Source organism: Suncus etruscus, chromosome 6, assembly GCF_024139225.1.
Source record: "Suncus etruscus isolate mSunEtr1 chromosome 6, mSunEtr1.pri.cur, whole genome shotgun sequence".
NCBI classification, from domain to species: Eukaryota; Metazoa; Chordata; class Mammalia; order Eulipotyphla; family Soricidae; genus Suncus; species Suncus etruscus.
Window position 1 is genome coordinate 108,504,146 of NC_064853.1, and position 24,023 is coordinate 108,528,168.

Below are 24,023 nucleotides of genomic sequence, written 5' to 3' on the forward strand. Positions count from 1 at the left end.
GAAGGTGAAGGATTGCCCATCTCAAGGTCACTTGACTGCCACTGAAGTGCAAGGAATGCAGAGCTTTGGAAATAGTGAAGTTTATTAGGAACTCAGCAGACTGTGTTCATAGACAGGAAACAAGGTGGAGGTAGAGGGGTTCAGACTGAAAATAGAAAGAGGTGGACCAAGCCTGCATCATTATATTAACCTGCGACAAATAATGTGTCTATAAGAAGTCCTTTGAAAACACAGGGACACAATGAGAAATTCCAGATGTATTATCTTTTGTTGTTGTTTTGTTTTAGGGACATACTCCGTGACGTTCAGGGGTTACTCCTGGCTATGAGCTCAGCAATCGCTCCTGGCTTGGGGGACCATATGGGACGCTGGGGATTGAACCCAGGTCCATCCTGGATCAGCAGCGTTAAAGGCAAACGCCTAACCGCTGGACTATCGCCCCCCCCCCCCTTTATTTTAACATGTAAGCTTTCCCCACTGATCCTGTGCCTGGCACAGAGTGACAGATAATTCAAGGTCCCTACCTTTGAGAAACTCACAATACAATAGCAGGCTGTCATGTAAACAAATAACTATAATAATATGGGAGTTCCTATGTTCAAATGACTTAGTGACTTAGGAAAGAGAGAATGGTTAGCCCTGTTTGCAACATCCCGGAAGGTCCCGAGGAAGAAAATTGAGTCTGGAAGGTGAGAGAAGAGAAAGGCAAGGATGTTGTGTTTCAGACCAAGAAAACTGTAGAATTCTAGTTCTAGAATAAGAGTTGGCACACGTCCTCTGAAAAAGAGCTGTTAGGAAATATATTGGGCTTTGCAGACTTTAGAGTTTCTATTACAGTGACGTACAGCCGTTGTCATAGTAGCCATGGACAACGTGTGAATGAATGGGCATGGCTGTGTTCCAATAAAACTTTATATACAAAATTGGCAGAGGCAAAGATCCATTTGCCAATTTCTAGTCTAGAAAAGGATGCTCAGAGAACCTCTAGTCTGAGCATTCCTAGTCTTAGCAAGTACTTCTATTACTTTGCAGCTGGTGTTCTCTTTACCCAGATTACACTTCTTATACTTTCTTTTCCTTTTTCTTTCCTGTATATCCCCAGTTGTGTGTTTCTTTTCTTCATTGAGGTCTCTGTGAAGCCATCTTTGAGCCATTGTGTCTGCAGTAATGTGTGCATTCTCCTTGCACTCTATCATTTTTATTGCTTTTATTTTCATCAGAGCACTTATACTAACACTATTATATAGAAATTGTTTATATGTTTTCTTTCTGTCTTCTACTAGAATATAAGTTTATTTTTTATTCTGCCATGGCAAAATAGTGCTGATTGTGCCGGTGTTTTCCCAGCTCAAGCTTTTATTTCACAATTGTGAAATGATGACTTTAAATATACCATGATAAGAAAATTTGCACCTTGGATATCCATCATCACATGGGAATCAGATTGTTGTTTTACAATCTGGTAAATTAATATATCACTGGCTATCTCCTTTCCTAGATGAATAACACCTCAAAAGTCTGGTGCTCAATTCATCTTAAAAAATATACTGGTTTCTAATTGCCTATTGGTTGAAAACATAGGTACAGAATTTTTTATTGTACCACAGAGTCTTACATATATTTCACAATAATATTTTAGGTAGATATTAACATTGAATCAGAGGAATTCCCATTTCCAAAGTTGTCCTCCCTCCACCCCCATTCCCATTCTGCATCCCCTCTCCCCAACCCTCATCCCCCGGGTTGCCAGTACAAGTGGTCCCCACTGTATGTAGCTTACTACTTACTGATCATACAGCTGTTTGGGTCTGGTACCCGCCACCATCTCCCTCTCTATTTGAGAGATGGAACTAGATAATTCAGGCTATGTGGCTTTGTTTGGAGAAAAGAGAAGCAATTTTTAAATACTTTTTGGCTTCACATTGATTTCTCTGGCCTTTAGACAAGTTGCTACTGATGACTTTCTTTGCTTTTATTTGACCAAGTAGATACTGAGGACTCAGAGAAGATTAATCTCTTTTTGGTGTTATTGTGTCTGAATCTTACAGGCTGCGCTAGATACCAACAAGGCTACACCTGGGAATGATCTGAAATTGTTCAGTTCTAAGGATCAAACCCAGGCCAGTTTGGCACTGTAGTCCTTTGTATGGAATTACCTTGTGGCCCAGGAATAAACTCTTTTCACCATACAAAGCACATTCTCTTCAGCCATGATGATACTACTCTGGCCTTATCAATGCTATTCTATGAAGTACTCTTCCATATGTTTCACACAGTGTACTGAAAGATTGAGAGGTCTCCAGTTTGTAACTCTCTTACTCTGCAACATGTATTTTTAATGAATTCCTACTGCTCAGTGTGGCAATGATTTTTATAGTGTGTTAAAAAGCCATGATCAATTTTAGCCTTCTTCAGGTGCTTCACTGTATCCCAGTTAGGACTTGTCTGGGTCTTTGATCTGTGATATGTAAATTGGTCTCATCTTTACCCCTTAACTCTGATTAGTCAGAAATGTATCTGTTCATGAACAATTTTCCAACCATAATAGTCTAATTTTGAAATCTGCAGCAGTGGAAAACCCCAGAAGCACTTGACAAGAATCACATTTAACAGCCTCTTCAATCTCAGTTCCTTTAAGTGGGCTACATTAAACCTTAATACTGCAGGCCCATTTGTAAACCCATAGAGACTGATTAAAAAAAAAACATCAAATTATTCACAATCCATGTTTAACATTTACAAAGAACTTTGCATTTTAAGGATGCCTGCTAAACAGTTCTTAAAATTTTCTGTCCTAGAAGAGAATATACTAAGACATAGACAAGTGAACCTTCATTTAGTGGGACATCTGGCTTAGCCAAAGCTTTCCAGGATACTAGGACTGGGAAGACCTTGTACTGTCAGACAGAATACCTTATCATTTGGAGACATCATGCCCTTCAGAGCTGTTCTGATCTGTAGCTTTTCTGCTTTCCCTCTTTCTCTGAACCATAATAGAAAATTCATTCTTCTTAAAAAATAAATTAGCCTGTACTCCCTGTGAAGACAACTTACAAATGTTGAATTAAAATTTTTTTTTTATCTTCCTTCAGTAACTATTCAATAATCTGAGTTCTAGCTCTCTGGTGATACTCAGAACAAATTGGCTTCTTCTGAATGTTCTTAGAAAAGCGGGGGCATCTCTCTTGTCGCTGTATCCTTCCTCTTCCAGGCTTCACATCCACTTTAGCCTTTCTTATGACAATCCTTTTTACTCTCTTGATTTGACTCCTTTTCCTCTGAACATATTCCAGTTTGCCAGTGACCATAAAGTTATTGAAAACTGCTGGAAAGTGGTTAAAGCCATGGACTCCAATAAATTTTTCCTCTTCATTTACCAATTCTGCAACCTTTGATGAGAAACAAAGGTTCTATGAGTCATAGAATTTGAAAGTTATAAAAAGAAAACATGCACACACATGAAGCTTTTGTAAGTACTAAACAAAACTTGAATGAAACCTGAAAAATACAAAGTACAAAGTAGAAAAAATAAATCCAAGATTATTATAATATTTATTATTTATTTGCTGGGTGTATTTCCTATATCAAAGCTTGCACCTCTGTTTTATATTGTTTTTAAATTTTTGTTTGGGGAACTTTCAAGTAACGCTCCGAGGTCTGGGTCCCTTTGGAGCCTGCTTCATAGCAGCAGTTCATTCTGATATGCCCAGTGCTGGGTGCTACCTGGGCTATCTCCATGGTCCTCAGGGGCCTCAAGGACTATACTGGCAATCAACCTGGAGTTGGCTGACTGTAGAAAGGTTCCTTAAACCCTGTTCTGCCTCATTGCCCCTATATTCTCCATTTTAGATTGAGTTTTCATATGAGATTTTATTTAAGTAGAATATGCAATATGCTAATGAGCACAATTTAATTTTAGTATAAAAGCTACATATACACAAATATATTTAAACAGTAATTTTATAATCTCTTATCATCATCATATTCCAATTATTGATATATAGCACAGTTTTTTTTCTTCCTCTTTCTCCTTACTCCCCAAACCCTAGTTCATTTGAAATATGATTTCTTACCTGTTCTTCAAAAAGAGAAGGATGCTATTCATTTGATGTATATGACAGAGTTATTCTGATTCATCTATGTATTAGTTAGGTGAACATCAAAAAGACATTTTCTTGAAATCATTTTTATATGTATTTATATGTGCATGTTGGGCAACATCCAGTGGTGTTCCAGGATTACTTTTGGCTCAGCGATCACTCCTAGCAGGCTCATGGAACCATTCATTGGGTTACCAGGAATCAAATCCTGGTGACAATGAACAAGTCAAACAACATAGTCATTGCACCATTTTCCTGGGCCCTAAAATTTTTCTGTTAATTTTTGTTCTGAGATCACCTGACAGTGCCCAGGGCTTACTCTTTACTGTGCTCAAGACTCATTCCTGATTGTACTTTGGGAACCTTGTGAAGTGCTAGGAATTCAAACAAAGGTGGGAGCCTTTAACCCCCATATTTCTCTCTGGCCCCTCTTTCAAATTTTGTTTTACTTTCGGACCAGGCCATCTATGTGGTGCTCAAGACTTACTCCTAACTTTCTGATCATCAATGCCTAGGATCAAACCCATGTAAGCCACATGTAGAGTAAGCACTCTTCTCATTGTACTCTTTTTCTGACACTTTTACATTTTTGATAGTGATGAAGAAAGTTGTTTTGATAATTATATTCCTAGATCTTTTCCAATTTTTTCTTTTTCTAAAAATCTGTATTTATCCTTTCCTGTGACTGTTGTCTGTGACTCTTCTGGGTGCCATTTTGTACATATGTAGTTGTTCATTGTTTCTATAATTTTAGCCATCAGGAATATGTTTCTAGATAGCTAATTCTGCTTTTTGTTATTTTGCATGTCTTGAATTTGAGCCTTTTCTTGAACTTAAATTATCATCTTACAGGGAAGCAGAGTTGAAGATGAATTCTTATTTTTTCCTTGTTTTAGATATATTCCTTTGAGGGTAACATTTCTGAACAGTGTGGCAATAAATAATATTTAATACAAATATTATTTTATACCTTTTTATTATGTTATACAACTTTGATATATTTGTGACAATTTTTAAATCAATATTGATACATTATGTTTCATTAGAGCGTATATAGGTCTAGATTTCTTTAGTTTTCACCTGATTTTCCTAAATAGAGTACAATAGAATACATTTTCCAATTAGATTGCTTTAGGTGACCTTTCTGCTTAAACTACTCTAGACTGACAATTTCAGATATTTCTTGTTTTTGATGACCTCAGCTAGCTTAAAGGCTAGAGGTCAGCTGTTGTGTAGAGAGTCTTTTAGTTATTGCCTGTTTTTCTCATGGTTCAGTTTTGCTTATAAGTTTTTGTGAAGATCATGGATGTAAAGTGCTCTTCTTATTACATCATGTCAAAGACACATGCTTTCAGTAACATGCATGGCTATTTACAATGCTGTTGTGAGCCTGAATCACCTGTGAGCCTGGCAAAGGTTGCCTGACAAATTCACCCACTCAAGCGTTGCTACTGCCATTCTTCTCCACCCTTTTCTATCCTTTTCTATGAAAGGAAGTCACTATACATGATCATTCGTAATTTATTTCTTCATCTAACTGTGTGATGTGGGTTTTTGAGATTACTGTTCCCTTTTTCTTACCACTTATTTAGGCACCCAACATTCTTTCATTTTATTGACATTTACCAGGTCTTTGCCATCTAAATCCAGTTAGTGTTAAGGAAAGGAAAATGTGGAGGAGAAAGTGTGCTTTTAAAAGCTTTGGCCTGAAAATGGCACATACCACTTCCACTTACATTCCATATGACACTTATTCATCTGCCAAACCTAACTGCAAGGGAGGCTTAGGACATATGGTCTAGCTGGGTGCCCAGGAAAAAGAGGAAATGTATTTGAGAGCAAAGTTTGCAGTATTTGCCACACCATGTTAGAGAGCAAGAGACAAAAGCCAACCTCCCTGTATCCTCTGTTATAATAATATAGTCTTCATTTTAATAAAGTAAAAAAAGTGGAGAAAGGTGATCAATGAAACAAGCATAAATTGGGAAAAATGTCAGTTTAAAAAACTTATCTGACTAGCCTTATCTTTCTTATTTTTCAATTGTCCAATAGAATAGACTCATCATTGCATAGCATTTGGGAATTCCAGTATATAACATGTGGATATCAGAATGTGCTTTATTTCCAGAGATCATGATGGATGTTTTTGTTTGTTTTGACTCCCATTTATTTCCTGTCTGTGATGATTTTCCTTTGGTTTCTTTGCCTATAAAAATGCTTAGTCCACAACAAGGTAAAGTAGTTAAGTGACAAATGAATTGCTGTCACCTGGCCTTGAGAATGTATTAGTTCCTTATTCTTTTCCTTATGTATTAGTTCCTTACGCTTCTCTACTTTCTTGTCACTTCTCTCCCATCCCTCCTTTAACATCTCTCCCAAACTTTTATTATATATATTAGACAGTAAGCTTCTTGAGGACAGTACATTATTCTTCTCTTAGCTGTCAATACTCTACAATATGTTTTATATAAAAGAAGCCACGTTTGTTTTGTTTTGGATCACACCTGATGTTACTTAGAACTTCCTTCTGCCTTTGTGCTTAGGGATTATTCTTGGAGGTGCTTGGAAAATCAAATGTAATGCCAGGATTCAACCATGGACAAAACTAGCACCTTATCTCCGGTAGTTTCTCCTCAGCTGTACATAGATTATAGATTTTTAATCTTAATATTTTTCCACTTCCTGAAGTCAAGTGTTCTTTGGTGATCTTGACCTTGACTAGAAAAACTGGTAGAGCTTTATAAATGGCAATAAAGGAATAGGCCTGTCAGGCACAGTGTACTACTTCTTACAACACATTCTAGTTTTAGGTCATCTGTTAAGTAAATGGTTAGATCTCATTCAAAGCATCAACAGTGAAAAACATCCACCTTTATGAATCTCCACATAATTAAAATCCAGACTCTAAGCTTGCAGTCTGAACAGACTACACTGCTCTTGAGCAGTAAAGCTTAATGCTCATTATCCTGAACGGGAGTTACCAACCTGAATTCCCAGAGCTCCAACAAGGGGATAGTTTCACCATAGCAAAAGATCTGTTTAATTACAGCTACTGAAAGAGGAGCCTGAAGAAAACAATCATTTGCAGGCATTAATGACTCAGCTGCCATGCCTCTTATTATCAACAAAAACATGACAACTTACAGTGACTTAATCAATTTAATTAGAAATAAAAGGTAAATTATAAGATAGTGATCCCTTTCCTTCTTCTATCCTTTTAGTATCTATTTTTTCCTTTTTTCCTCGTCTCATTGCCCACTATTCACAGTAGAAACTTTACAGGCTCAATTAGTATTACATCAGAAGAAAAATTAAAACACATAGAGTCTTCTTCAGAATGCTCATTCTATCTCAAACATTGGTTTCCTGATTTTCATAGAGGAAGAATTAGGTCCTAATTAGAATTAAATCTTAATAAATTATGATTTATATTTTATGAAGATTCATACTTTGAATTCTACTCATCACTTGAAGTTGTCAGTAATTATAATTAACACAAAGATTGTTTTTACTATTAAAATGCAAGGAAAAAGTCTCAAAGTGTAATGATTTTTCTTAGGACAACATAGCAATTGCTCAGAGTTGGGTCTGTGGATCATACTTCAAGAGTTCATGGCACTGCACTGACACCGTTTCATTGACTGATGAGTTTTGTTGAACAAGCATTTATTTTTATTTTTTATAAAAATTTTTATTTTTATAAAAATTTTATTCTCAATTATAAAAGAGTTTCATGGAGAAAGTGATCTTTTGCTGAATTTGAAAGGTTTGTAGGACATTTATATGCCCAAAGGATACCAGTTAATATATTTTATGACATCCTTTAGCTACACACACTAATAAAATGTTTCTGGCATGTTGGAATGTATGGGCTCTTGAAGTCAATGATTAAAGGTAAATTCATTCCTTCGAACTTACACCACTCAGGACAGTAGATTGTAATTCACACAAAGTGATTTGCCACTCATTGATGGGTCCCAAGGATCTCTTAGCTTACCTCCTATTATTACTGTTAAAAGAAATGAAGACCAATGATTTTTTAATATGAAGTTATAAATCATAATACTTAATTTTAATTTTATTATTTCTTTGTAAACCCTATTCCTTGTTCTCAATTTTCTTGGCATCTTTTCAGTATCTTAGAACTGCTTGAAAAGAGACATGTTTTTATAGGCATTGTCTCATATTTCTCATTGCATTTGATTATCATATTTGCAAAGCAATCATAGGTGTGTGTGTTAGAGGAGCAAGTATATTCTTCACAAGTTAGATGCACTCACTGCCTAACTACTTGTTTATAAAAAGAATTATTTTATATATAAGTCTCAATAAATGCTTTTAGTTGAGCTTTTAGCATTAATAAATGCATCCGTTTAGCACAGTTTAGGGTATTTTGCATATCACCTAACAAAAAGATATTTAATTTGCATATTGGTTGGATAAATGAGTGAAAAACTGATTGTCCTTTTGAGGATAATATGTTCCTACCTCAACAGTGGTCTGATTTCCATCTTGGTCAGAGTTTTTTTTTTATCACTGGAAGCAGCATTTTTGTTTCTGTTCATTTGCATGAAATAATTAGAACTATAGTACACTAAAATAGTCTATTTTTTTCCTGAAAAACTGAAGTAGAAACAAAGATGATGGTAATGCTATAGAAATAGGACTATAGCTGACAGAATAAGAATGAGAAAGCTTTAAATATTAGATATCTGATATGTAAAAATTTAAATGTGTCATTCAAGGTTCAATTTGATGGTATTAGTTCACAGAGAGTTTTAAAGGTGTGGAAGTACTTCTTTGGTGGAAATTCTTAGAGAAGTATTTATAGATTCATTTTGTTTTTGTGTAAAATGGAGAAAAGGCATTTACAGCATTGGGGCTTATCGATAATGAGGGATATACTAAACATGAAATTTGTTTGCTCACACTTTGCATTGACATCTTATGGTGATAATGGTCTAAATTTTTCCTGTGGCTCTTCCTGAGCCATTCTTTTGATCAAATTTTATCAGAATTTAAAAATATGGGAGTTGCTGATGGACAGTTGATATTCAGCTGGAATAGATGTCTGCCAAGTTCTATTATGACTGTTGGAAGCTGAGGGAAAATGATAGCAGTTTGTCTAAACAGTCATTTTGGAATGAGACCATAAACTCAGTGGCATCTTGCAGTCAGCCACTAGCAACATAAGGAAGAGAAATAATTTATCTTTTAAGCATGCCTCTGTATTCTCCTAATTGAAATTAACTTCTTATTTACATTTGGATCATATTGCAAAATACAGAGGTTCTTCTTTTAGAAGGAAAAATACAAGTAAATTATTGAAATATCTCTCTTACAAGTTATTACTTTAGCATTTAAATTATTGGTATTTGTGCATTTACCTTGAGAAATCTTTTGACAATTGTCAAAGTGTGTACTTTTATGAACAAAATAAAAATATGAATAATCTCTTCATTTTGTTTTGTAGAACCCCAGCTGAAAGGAATTGTGACAAGGTTATTCAGCCAGCAGGGATATTTCCTGCAGATGCACCCAGATGGTACCATTGACGGGACCAAGGACGAAAACAGTGACTACAGTAAGGAACATTAACTTTTTAAAATTCACATACAATCAAATGTATGGCTCAGGGTCTCTGAGATTTAAAAAGAAGGACAGACTGTCTTTTGAAGAATTTGCTGGCAATAAGTTGGTAGCTTTCTCTACCTTCTTGCTAAAATTTTCTTTATGAAGGGATAAATCAGGGAGTGAAGTTATTGTGTATTAACTGAGTAGGTGGATAACTCATAGGATTTCAAACGGGATATGAATATTCCATAGTCCATATACAAAATTAGGTATGTAAGCATTTCATAGCAACAAGTCTGATCTCCCAGCCCAAGATGATATTTTAATCATGAAAGAAAAGTTTTAAAAATTCTTAGAATATAATTTTTAGAACACACAAATTACTTACTTTTTAGGGAGCAGATGGCTAGTTGATCCTCACGTGGTGTGGTGTTCAGGGATTACTACTGTTTCTACTCTCAGAAATCTCTCCTGACAGACTCGGGGTTCCACATGGGATTCTGGGGATTGTCCCTTCGTCTGCTGCGTGCATGACTTTCAATTACTGCAAAATCATGTACGCACAAAGGAGGGATGATGGCATTTTATTTATTTTTAATATCTTTATTTAAGCACCATTATTTAGTTATAAAAAAAAAAAACCCCTTCACCAGTGCAATATTCCCACCACCAATGATCCCATCTATCTCTTCCCCCACCCCCTGTTGTACTCGAGGCAGGCATTCTATTTCTGTCACTCACTACCATTGTCATGATAGTTGTCAGTGTAGTTATTTCTTTAACTGAACCCACCACTTTTTTTTTGGTAAGCTTCATATTATGAGCTGGTCCTTCTAGCTCTCATCTCTATGTCTCTGGGTATTATGACAGTAATGTCTTTTATTTTTCTAAAAAAAAAGATGATTGAGACTATTCTGTCTCTCTCTCTCTGTCTCTCTCTCTCTCTCTTTCTCTGACTTATTTCACTCAGTATAATAGTTTGCATGTCCATCCATGTATAGAAAAATTTCAAGACTTCATTTTTTTCTATCAGCTCTGTAGTATTTCATTGGGTAGTTGTACCCCCATTTCTTGAGTCACTCATCTATTGCAGACTCTGGATTGTTTTCAGATTCTGGCTATTGTAAATATTGCTGCAGTGAATATAGCTGTGTGTGCAGAAGGCATTTTTGTGTTGTGTTTTTGTGTTTCTAAAGTATATCCCTAGGAATGGTGTAATTGGATCATATGGGAGATCAATTTCAATTTTTTTTGAGGAATCTCCATATTGTTTTTCACAAAGGCTGGACTATATGGCATTCCTAACAGCAGTGGATGAGAGTTCCTTTCTCTTCACATCCCTGCCAGCACTGATTGTTCTTTGTGATCTGTGCTGTTCTCTGTGGAGTGAGATGGTACCACATTGTTGTTTTGATTTACATCTCCCTGATGATTTGTGATGTGGAGCGTTTTTTCATGTGCCTTTTGGTCATTTGTATTTCTTCTTTGAGAGTGATAGCATTTCAAAGTTTTGTTGGTAGAAGATTGCTTTTGAAAGTTGTCTTTATTCACTGCTAGATTTTAATTGAACATGGTAGAAATCTTTAAGTACTTGTTCAATCAAATTGCTTCATGAGGGATATAATTTTGTGTTTATATTGATAGTCTATCAAATTGCATAAGGTAATATATGAATATATATTGTGATAGAGATAACTCTTAAATTAAAAATAAAAATTTAAGGAAATATTTACAATCCCTCAAGTGTAGAAATACTCTCTTCTCTTCTAAATTATTCTTATTCCACTTAATTTTGCATATCACAAAATATGAATCACAATAAAGAAAAATATTATTATGAATAATTTCTTCTGTTTCTAGCTCTCAATTGTAAAGGAGTTGATTAGCTTATTGTGCTTTGCATCATTGGCATGTTAGTGTAAATGCATCTTTAAATAATTCAAGTTTCCAACTTAGCACAGAATAGTCAGAAAAGAATACTTTTCTTTGCATGTAAAATTTTTATTGATTGCAGCCTTACTTGAATGTTGGAATTAGAGAGGCAATAGACCTAAATGGAAAGAACTAGGGTTACTTAGTTTTCTCATCCACACTCTTGGAAGAAAGTTTTTAGGGTTTATCTGAAATTTATCTAGAAACAGAATAAATCCCAATAAAGCAATAAAGCAGGCAAGTCACTCTAGGTTGGAAGGGTGAGGTTTAACAAATAAGGGTTTATGAGACATTGTCTTGTGTGTCCTCAAAGCTAATAAGTTTGGGGTTGGATACAAGATACAAGAAAGAAAATAATTTGTTTTAGTTGGCTGTCCCCTTCTCTCCCAGTTTGATATCCTAGCTGTATAGGTTACAATTGAAACCTGTTGAATTGCTTATTGGTGGTCCAATGTATTTCAAACCAACTTATAATTTTTCAATCTTCCTAAATTAAGGTAAAGTGTTAGACTTAATGTCTCATAAATATTTTGTGTATTTTAAATGCATTATTATTAAAATTTGACATGTGCAAAATATAGAGGCTAGGATATACTTATCTTACATAAAATTTAGTAAAATGATAAGATATTTAGTTTTTCCATGTGATTTTTTTTTTCTGGTGAAACTCTTGCTCTTATTTTACATATATAAACAGTATAACTATTCTGAATTTGATACTATTATTTCCATGTAATTTTAATAACATTCTATAGATACTTAAACCATTTATATTATTATGAAATATTTCTAGCCTTTTAATAAGTGAGAAAAATATTACCTATGATTTTCATGTTATTCCTCCCTAACATTGTAGTGTGAGTTGCATGCAAATATAGTATATATCACTTTTAAAAATATTTATTTATATTAATTGTGATTTACAGAGTTATGAATAGGTTATAAGTTTACTTTTGGTCATTTATTTTTGTTTTTTAAATGGATTTTATTGTGTAAGTATAAACAAATGTATTGATCCATTCTTTTGTGGGAGATATTTATCATTTTTATTTCAAATCAATTGTAAACAGTGCAACTAAGATATTTCTTAAGGACTTCCCTGACTGTATTTTTTTATAAAACCACATCTCTACCATGGTCTCCTTTACTCTAAATTTTCTCATTTTCTACCTTCTCATAGTCACTGTGACCACATAACCTAGATTCTTGCTGTCTGTTAAGTTGATTATCCATCCAGGAGCTATGAGTTATGAGATGCTTTAATCCATATTGTATTTTTGGAATCTAGAATTGTCTTTATTCCACGCACCCTTTTTTTTTTTTTGGTTTTGGATCACACCGGGCTCAGAAATTGCTGCTGGCAGGCTTGGGGGACCATATGGGATGCCAGGATTCAAATCACTGTCCTTCCACATGCAAGGCAAATGCAATACCTCCATGCTATCTCTCCGGCCCCTTCCTCCTTTTTTTTGCAACCATTCCTGGCAGTTTTATGGAGCTACTCTGGCTCTGCGCTCAGGGATTGCTCCTGTGATTAACAAATTGTACATTGGGTCAAAGCAGTAGCACAGTGGTTGGGTGTTTGCCTTGCACGGGGCTGACTCAATGGAAGCAGGTTAGATCTAGGCATCCCATACTGTCCCCCATGCTGCCAGGAACAATTTCTGAGCACACATCCAGGAGTAATCCCTGAGTGCCAATGGGTGTGATGCAAAAAACCACCACCCCCAAGAAAGAAAGAAAGAAAGGAAGGAAGGAAGGAAGGAAGGAAGGAAGGAAGGAAGGAAGGAAGGAAGGAAGGAAGGAAGGAAGGAAGAAAGAAGGAAGGAAACAGAAAGAAAGAAAGGAAAGAAGGGAAGAAAGGAAAGAAAGGAAGAAAAAAGAAAGAGAGAAAGAGAGAAAGAAGGAAGGAAGAAGCAAGGAAGGAAGGAAGAAAGGAAGGAAGAAAGGAAGGAAGGAAGGAAAGAAAGGAAGAAAGAAAAAAGAGAGAGAAAGAAGGAAGGAAGGAAAGAAAGGAAGAAAGAAAAAAGAAAGAAAGAGAGAAAGAGAGAAAGAAGGAAGGAAGGAAGGAAGGAAGGAAGGAAGGAAAGAAAGGAAGAAAGAAAAAAGAAAAAGAAAGAGAGAAAGATGGAAGGAAGGAAGGAAGGAAGAAGCAAGGAAGGAAGAAAGGAAGGAAGGAAGGAAGGAAGGAAGGGAGGAAGGAAGAAAGGAAGGCAGGAAGGAAGGAAGGAAGGAAGGAAGGAAGGAAGGAAGGAAGGAAGGAAGGAGGAAGGAGAAGAAGAAGAAAATTACCAGGGATCAAACCTGGGTCTCCCATTTTCAAAGTATGATCATTGAGTTCATTTTCAAAAAGCATGATCATTCAAAACTCAGATCATTGAGCTACCTTTCCATCCTCAGACTACATATAGTATGCACTTAAGAAAACCTGAATGATAAAAGAATGAATATGAACCTATGTATCTGCTCTTTTTTTTTTTTCTCAGTCATTGGTAAATAAGGCTCCTGGATCTAATGTCAAGTGAGGGGTTGTAAATTGCTCCTTACCAAGAAACAATTCTTAGACATCATCAGGGTGCTCAAGAATTCAACTTACTTCAACATAATTCTGACACTGTGTAGCTGCTGGATAAAGTACAGATTCACAGAGAGGGATGATGACCACCAGAGTGTTCATCTACTGATCTCCAGCTTGGCCCATTTCAGCCTCACCAGTTAGGTTCTTTGAGAAATTTAGGCTTCACAGGAGCAAACAGGAGCTCCTCAGAGTGGAGACACTTAAAAATCCTGCATCAACTAAGGGATTCCAGGCTTTTCATCTATTGTTACAGAAAAGAATTTTAATAGAAGATAAAGAGTGAAGAAAATAGTTATTCTTTATAAATTATGAGGATAGAGAGAGAATAAGAGAGAGAAATAAGAGCAAGCAGAGAGTTAACATGGATTTCTCCAGAGAGAGATTGGAGAGAGCACTTTAAAAAAATGATAGCCCCATTTTGGAATGCAGGTGACATTAAGAGATTCTCATATCAATTGAACCAATTTAACTTCTCATGAAGTTAAAGAAAATGGAGATATGACTCATGGTAGACCGGTATGGGTGACACTGAGAGAGGATGGAGAGTGCTCCCGCTACTTGGCGTCCATTCCTAAAGCATTGTCAAGGACTGCTGAATGATTCTTTGGTGGCCCCTCATAAACTTGAGCTGGTTTCGACTTTATAAAATTCACTTGACCTTCATTGTGAAAATGAACTGCTACCCACTTACCTGCTTCCCTGCCCACCAGATGATACCATTAAGATTCCACAGAAAAAGTTTGAGTCTCTCAAGACCAACTTCTCTTCAGATGCCAGTTCTCTGACCATCTCTCTCAGAATAAATATTTACAGGACTGCTTTCTTAGGATGGATTTATTTTCTAGAGTGTTCACAGAACTCAGAACTCCTAGCTTCCTGGTTTATTACCAAAGAGAGAACACAGAAAGAGCTTGAAAAAAGACCTATATAGGGGAAATTCTGGGAAGGATCAATCACAGTTTCCATGCCTTCTCCCCAATTGCCCCTCATCTTCGTGTTCACCAAACTCTAAACTCTCTGATGTTTCTTTTTATTTTTAATTGAAGCTTTTCTTACAGAGGTGTGATTGGTTCAATTGACAATTGATATTGATCCCTGCTATTTACCTACTAACCATTGAATTCCACCTTCTGCTTTTCATCCTTCTCTGAATAACAAAGTAAGGGAGTAGGGTAGGTCTGAATGCTCCAACCCTCTAATCTCCTGCTTGGCTCTGCCTTGGTAATCACCTCTTAAACAAAGTTGCACATTCATGTGACAAGACTCTTTTATCACGATTAGCACTTAGGAAATTTCATACCATTTGGGAGCTAAGAACCAAAAACAATAGATGAGGTGCAAATATGTATAATAAATAAGTTTTGGACATGTGAATGAGAAAATAACCTATATTTATATATGAACTGCACTTAATTTTTTCCTTTTATTTGAACACCATTCTTACAAAATTGATTGTGTTTCAGTCTTACAATGTACACCACTTTCACCCATGAACATTTTCCACCAACATTGCCATTTCCTTCCACCCACTCTGCTTTTAACGCCTCTCTTGTTTTTCTGTCTCTCATCCATTTCTTTTCCTTTTAGACACTGTGTTTGCACTATTCTGAATGAAGAGGTACTGGCCAATGATTAATTGTCACTGGGTGGCAATTGCCAGGGGGATATAAAGGTCCCCACCTCAAGTGTAGGGTGTGGGATGCTGTGGATTGTTGGAGCTGGAGTTTGTGAGGTACTAGATGGTGGGCTGTTCCTGCTCTTTCTGTTTTCTACAAACTTTGGCTGTATTTTCCTGGACAGCTTTACACTGATGCATCTCGTGCCAGTTTCTCTTACTTGACTCTCTCTATTTTACCCTGATTCCAAACCCAACTTTCTCTCTCTCTCTTTCTTTTTCTCTTCCTTTCTCAGCCTCTCTCTCTCTACTTTGCCTATTCTTTGCCTATTAAACTAGGTTTTCAGGAAAATCTCTTGTCAGGGTCTTGCCTGTTTGGCCTCTGGCAGTGCATAATATTTTATCTCAGTTCAACACCCAATTATTATCCAGAGTTATGAGTTCCTATTCTCTCATTGTCATAGTGGTCCCTTCTCTAACTGCACTGCTCTACTATTTTTGGTAAGCTTTCTACTATGTACTTCTTAACTTTATATTTATTGTCTCTGTATATTATCACCATACTATATTTTATTTTTATATCCCACACATGAGTGAAATTATTCTATGTCTAGCCCTCTCCCTCTGACTTGTTTCACTTAGCACAATAGTTTATGTCCACCCATATACAGGCAAATTTCTAGACTTATTTTTTCTAACAGTTGCATAGTATTCCACTGTGTAGACATACCACCATTTCTTTAATCACTCCTCTGTTCTTTGGCACATGGGTTGTTTTTAGATTCTGGCTATCGTATATAGTGCTGTGATGAACATAGGAGTGCAACAGTTTTTAATATACTGTGTTTTTTGGTTAATAAGGTATATATTTAGGAGTGATTGCTGATCATATGGGAGGTCAATTTCTAGTTTTTTAAGGAATATCATATTGTATGAACTTAATTTTTTATAAATCATAATATTTAAATTTAAAAAAGCTTTTTAATTTAAAGCTACCTACACAAATTTTGTTGTTGTTTTGGGTCATAGCAAGTAGTGTTTAGGGCTTACTCCTGTCTCTGTGCTCAGGGATCATTCCAGCAGGGTTCCATTTATTGTGCTAAGGATTAAACCCTGATTGGCCACATGCAAAATAAGGTGCTTACTCTTCTATTGCTCTTGCCCTATCCACTCACTTTTTAAACCTTTTATTTGGGATAATTTTAGGCCAGAAAAATTAAGAAATATAAGAGGTTACTATTTCTTATTCACTCAGCATTTCCAAGTGTCACTACTTTTTGCAGCAGGAGTACAATGATCATAACCAGGAAACTAAATTGCCAATACTGTTGATTGAGTTATGAACTTAATTCAGAATGATCAGATTTTACTAATAATGTACTCTGATCCCTTTTTCAAACTTACATTTTAATTATAAAAAAAGTTCAATAAGAACAAAAATTTACTTACAGTTCTAGTGAATAGTAATTAGTAAAATAAAAGAGGATTTATTCTATTCAGCTTTTCAAAGCAGAAAATTATAAGCAGCTCTGGTGGTAAAATATATAATTTTTTACTTTGTGGGTAGTTGTAAGTGCATTTGATTATTATTTAAAAAATAAAGTTTTGCTACTATTATTAGCTGTGATAATTGTGTTGTTTGGTTTACCAGCGTCATTAAGTCCAACCAACCTTACCAGGGCATTTTGGATAAAATTGATAAAAAGCACCTGTTCTTTTGTTCATAAAGAAAGACTAATTACATATAATTGACTATAAAAATGGGTTTGTCAGCAGCAATAGATAAGAATTTTTGCAAATGAAATGATAACAAAAGATTCAATACTGTGTTGGAACATGGGTACAAAAAGACAATTGCAGATCCGAGAGTATTTATAGGAATATTTTACATAAAATTAGAATGATAATTATTCTGCTTCAATAGTTTCAATTTGAGAAAGATACATTTGAAGAGGTCAAACAATCAGGGGTGAAAACAATTAAGATATTATAGCCAAATTTATTGTACTCTTTTCATCTACGCAATATATATAATACTCCATTTAACTATGGAATGAGTTGTCTAATAAACTAATGATGAAACTAGAGCTTTTCAAGCAAATGCTATAATGTTGCAGTTTTTCTTTTTAGCTCTTCTTTTTATTTTTACAAGAAAACCCTATTGGTGTGAGAGGAGGAAAAAGAAAATGATGGCCATGATAGTTTAGAATACAAAGATTTTTATGGTCCTATTCAGTTCTGAGATTGAAAACAATTATTTGGATAGGTAAGATAAGTATTTGATATCAAACTTTAAAACCACAGATAAACATATAACTGAGAAAGTGCCAAATAGTAAATAACAGATAAGAGCTGGCTTAATGCTAGAGCAGTTCACAGTATGCTTCTTTGAAATATAACCATAACACAAATCAGACAGGGCCACTAGAAATGTGATGAATTCAAACAAAAGAAGATCCATTTCGTAATCATATCAAGATGATCAAAACCAAAAATATTGTCCAAGTTAAAAAAATGGGCAAATGTTTCTCTGACCTTATATGAATATGTATTACTTCTGCATCAAGGTCAGTTTTACCCTTGTTCTTTCTTCTTGATTACAGATACAATAAGATATTAAGCAATAGGATTATATTAGTAAAAAGACATTTTTGCCACTCTCCTTTCTTCCAACTACAAATTTCTTGCTATTCTTGTAGACCATTTATCCTTGCAATAATATTCTATCTAAAACTCATTCATAAATTTTGTTTAGCACCCTTTTAAAAATTGACTGTCATATCTAGGAGATCTTTCTATTACTATTATATATTTAGATATTTACTTAATTTCTTACTTAAGGCTTGGTTTTTTACTAGTGCAAACAATGTTTTAAAGACTGTCCTTATGCATTTTTATATGTGTGCTAATGCAGTAGGATAGTAACTCAATGGTGGAACATTGAGTCTAGGGATTGTGCTGTCCAGACCACAACTTGCAGTAAACATGAAATCCTACAATAGTAAGTAATGTGTAATACTTACTTATTATTAATTATTAATGTGTGATAATAAGTAATACATAAACTACAAAAATAAGAAATGTGTATTTAGAGGCCGGAATGATAGAACAGTAGGTAGGGCAGTTGCCTTGATTGCAGCCGGTACAGATTCGATTCTCAGGATTCCATATGGTTCCCTGAGCATGCCAGGAATAATTTTTGTTTGTTTGTTTGTTTTTTGGGCCACACCCGGCGTTGCTCAGGGGTTACTCCTGGCTGTCTGTTCAGAAATAGCTCCTGCAGGCACAGGGGACCATATGGGACACCGGGATTCGAACCAACCACCTTTGGTCCTGGATCGGCTGTTTGCAAGGCAAACGCCGCTGTGCTATCTCTCCGGGCCCCAGGAATAATTTCTTAACACAGAACTGGGAGTAACCCCTAAGCACCACCGGTTATGGATCCAAACTAACAACAAATTAAGGTGTTTTTAAAGGAGACTGACTGGAAATGGGTAGGAGGAAACCTGGGGTCATTGTTACACGGATGAAATAATTGGTGGTAGAATTGGAGTTTGGAACATTGTATGTCTATAACTCTGCTATCGATAGCTTTATAATTCATGGTGTTAAAGTAAAAGGAAAATTAAAACCAAAAAGAGTATGTGCTTATTTTTAATTTTGAAAGTTGCATATTACCTGTCCATGATACACATTTATACCAAGTATCTACCAACCTGATATGCTATGAAACATTGATTCATTTTTAACTAAGAAACAATTATTTATTGTTTTGTTCTTGGATGATATATTATTTTTTGACATTTAAATAATCTGGAATTTACTTTTGGTATCTTTTAATTTTAGATTTCTAATATTTGTAATTCTTTTTGTTTGTTTGTTTTTTGGTTTTTGGATCACACCCGGTGACTCTCAGGGGTTACGTCTGGCTATGCGCTCAGAAATTGCTCCTGACATGGGGAACCATTTGGGATGCTGGGGATTGAACCCAGGTCCATCCTGGGTCAGCCGCATGCAAGGCAAGCCACTACTGCTGTGCTATTTCTCCAGCCACTAATATTTGGCATTCTAAACTACTAGTTCAATGCAAAAAGTTTTTTTTAAATTTATGAATATATTTAATCCTATATGAATTTAGTATAAAGAAACAAATTTCATATTGATGTAATTTGTTTCAGGTATCCAATTAGAAATTTAAAAATATTAGTAATTGAGCTACAATTTCTATATGATACCAGCATCATCATATCCAGAAACATACAAATATAGCTACCTATCAACAGAAACTAAACCATGACTAGTATTCCTAAACTATGAAAAAAGCACACAAACTGGAGCTGTAGTGGTAGCACAGTGGTAGGATGTTTGCCTGGTATGGCTGACCCAAGACAGATGTGGGTTCCATCCCGACATCACATATGGTCCCCAAACGAGGAGTGATTTCTGACTGTAGGTCCAGTAGTAACCCTGAGTACCATTGGGTGTGGCCAAAATAGAACATAATAAAAGCAAAATAAGAAAAAAAATTAAAAAAACACACAAACCAAATGAATAGTTGAAGAAAATTATCCAGACACAAGGAATAATTTGATTCTTTTTTTTTCAATCAAGGGACCTTTCTGGATATGGAGTTTTCTTACAACTATCAATCTTATAACATGATATTGAAAGGAGAATTAAAGCTTTGTCATATTTTGTCATATGTTCTTATAAGACTATTATTTCTTCCAGTTTCATCTGTACTTTTAAAATATGTCATCAATTTGTATATGTGAAGGTACACCTACAATTGGAATTAAACAAAAAAAGAAATATAAATGTATTTTTTTAAGCAAGGTTATTTGCATAAACTTGAGTGATGCTTTGGTACATAATTATTATTCTCATAGTTCATATATTTTCAAGTGCAAAATTAATAGTCAGCCCTTACGTTACGAATACAATTACCTTGCATGATTTATTTTTAATAAAGAAAAATAATGGCTTATTCATTTGATAGCTAGAAGAGAAGTAATTGACATTTTTAAGCTTTATTTTGTTGAATACATATTAAAATTTTTATCTCCTAAAGATGTTCATGGACTGGTTGAATGGTTTGCCCATTCACATAGGTAATAATGTCTCAACAGATTTTTTAAAGCACTTACCTTAGAGAATTTATATTTAAAATTTATTTGATTATGTTTTTCTTTGTACTTTATGTATATAATAGTTTATGTAGTTTATATGTTATAATAATTTCCCCTTTATGTTATTGTTCCCATAAAGGAAGGAAGATTTCTCTGCTGTTTTTGTTACTTGAGGAAGAGAGGTGGCAGCCTTGAGAAAGGAGTCTATGGTTTCTTTTCACAGAAATTGCCTAATTAAATCTAGGACTCAGGAAAGTCTGCTGCATGGTACAGACTTCCCATACATTTCACTAGTCTCGTGAGGTAGTCTTTAAAAGGAACATGGGTTCCTCTTTTCTTCCTGACTTGGGAAATGATCCCTGCTAGCTGATTTCTTGGGAGCTGTAGAAGTGAGGCTGGAGTGAAGAACTGCTCTGGTAAGGAGAGAGTAGTCCTAATTTTTATCCAGCCTTTCCAGGTTTGCTGTGTTCCTGCAAAGAAAATTATTGCATATAAATGTAGCTAAAACTCCTCTGCTCTTCAGGTTTGAAGTGTTCCAATTTGCTAATGGAGCTAATTTCTGTTTTGGTACGGTCACACCTAGATCAATAGGGATCTGATTCCAAATATGATAGGAAACAAATAAGTCTTTAGTTATACTGAAAAAAAAAAACCCAAAACTCAGATTTGCTAACACCTTATAATGTGAAATGGTTCCATTTTGATTTATTGCCTGAGTTGAGTTTCATTGTAGACAGATAAGCGATGTCTTGGAGCTTTTATGGATACAACATTATTTCTTTAGGATAACTTCACTGGTCTTATTTCCTGATAAGCCAGTCCTAGCAATTATCTCTCTTCTAAACTCTTTACTCCATTGACAAAGGGATGCTGCTCTATTCCCAGACTGTCATTCAATCACCCAAGCACCATTTACTTTATTCTACTCAATTGGAAACTTATGTGTCACTGACAGATTCATTTGGTGCAGTAGACTCCAGCTCCTAATCTTCTATTGCGTTTTCTTCCATAAAATAAACTCGTTTATTTGCAATTTTTGCTTAGTTCAAAATTGATATTTTCCAAGATCAATGATAAAGCCACACTGTCATATTCAAAGATAGGAAAAAAATTATTCACATGAGGGATACACCGACTTTCTTTGTCTCACATTTCTTTCCTATCAACTCACGCCCTTTTAACTGTCTAGGTTTTATCGCTTAACATAACTGTAGTTACTACTCATTCTAAAGTCAAAAAATCACTGAATGCATCTTTAGACTAAGGCAGGGTTGTGGTTTTGTTTTTTTTTTGTTTTTTTTTTGAGGGGGGGCACACCCATTTACGCTCAGGAGTTACTACTGACTATACTCTTAGAAATCGCTCCTGGCTTAGGAGACCATAGGAGAGGCTGGGGGATTAAACCACGGTCTGTCCTGGGTCAACCATGTGCAAGGACCTTGGGTTGTGAGTTAGATATTCTATTACTCAGTCCTGCTCTTGTTCCTAATTCTCAGTGAGATCAGTTTAAGTCATGCATATATTGCTATACTTGATCTTATCCAAAAGACTGAGAAATGATAGTTATGCATATTTTTCTAATCATTTGGGTTTAGAAAAGTTCATCACAAAAGTTTCATTGAATAGACTTCAAATTTTGGAAACCTGTAAGTTAGGAATGACTTTTATTTTTACCTTTGAAAACTTAAACATATTTAAAAGTCTATTTTTTTTTATTGATTGATTGATTTTGATTTTGGGCCACACTCGGCAGTGCTCAAGGGTTACTCCTGGCTCTGTATTCAGAAATCACTCCTGGCAGACTCAGGGGACCATATGGGATGCTGGGAATAGAACCCAGGTCCTTCCAGGGTTGACTGCATACAAGGCAAACACCCTACTACTGTGCAAATGGCTCAGGTCTGTTAACAAATGTTTTAACATACTTTACATAAAGATAAAAAATCTACAAACAAATATTAACGTTATTTTTGCTTAAATTTGACAGCACTAGTAAATCTACATGTAAATTCAAAATGTGTCTTGAATTTGATCATTTCTCAATTGTGTATTACACTTACATTTTTTCTTTCTCAATAATCACATTTATTACAATAATCACACTTATCTCAATAAACACTAATCTTATTCAGAGCTTTAGTTTTTTTGCCTATTGTGGACATTAAAACATACGTAGATTATGGATCTTGAAGATCTTCAAGAAGCTCCCCCTCCCCAGGAGAATTACTCATTTCCCTAGGGCAGGCGGGACCTGTACCAAATTGTGTTTGCAACAACAGTATTGTAATATTGAAATGCATCAACTGTGAAAAAAAAAACATACGTAGATTAATAACTATTCTCTGCTCATTCTTTCTCATCACACATCATTAATATTGAAAGCCAAAATTTTCCTACAACTCCTGCTTCATGATTCTTTTGACTTCTTTGATCCATGTTCCTCTTATTCCACATAAATACCCACCAAGCAAGTTTAAAAGTTGAGCTATATGCATCTTCCTAACATGTTCTTTATCCAGATATCTAAATCATGTAATTCTTCATCTCGTTTGTTTGTTCTTTTGGGAGCTCTATGTAGTGGTACTCAGGGATCATAGTTGGTGTGACTTAAAGGACCATAATCTGAATCTGGGTCAGCTGTGTACAGGATAAACTCCCTACACAATTTTATTGTCACTCTGGACTGCTAACCTTCCATCGCTCATCTTTTCACTTTTACTTAAGTGAGGTCTCTATTTATTCATAAAAACCCTTTTATGATTTACTTATCTAAATTTCAGCCCATGTTAACATTTCTGCCTCTTCTTGAAATTGGATTTTTAGCCCCTCCAGACCATTCACTCTTGTCTTATTTTTATTACTCAATACATAAAAAAACTGTCTTCCATTGTTTTTTAATTTTTTGTAGTTATTAATTGCAAAGTCTGCTTTTAAACTTTGTATCCTCTATTTTTCTCTGAAGGTATTTGTGTTGGTAGGGGAAGCAATAGAAAAACAGGTAGAGTGTCTCCCACACCTACCATATGATATATTGAGTCCTGCCTGCAAGATCCCTGATATCAGAGCCAGGAGTAACTCCAGATCATCATTGTGCA

General features: G+C 35.2%; 1 protein-coding gene across 3 annotated transcripts in view; it reads left to right on the top strand.

Annotated features, from left to right (window-relative positions):
• The window catches only part of FGF12 (fibroblast growth factor 12), a 575,923-nt gene that overhangs the window by 361,301 nt on the left and 190,599 nt on the right, over window positions 1–24,023 (top strand). For all 3 annotated transcript variants that reach the window (XM_049776000.1, XM_049775999.1, XM_049775998.1), the window contains one exon: window positions 9,574–9,684. In XM_049776000.1, the coding sequence (XP_049631957.1) occupies window positions 9,574–9,684 (111 nt within the window). The remainder of the gene's footprint in view (window positions 1–9,573; window positions 9,685–24,023) is intronic.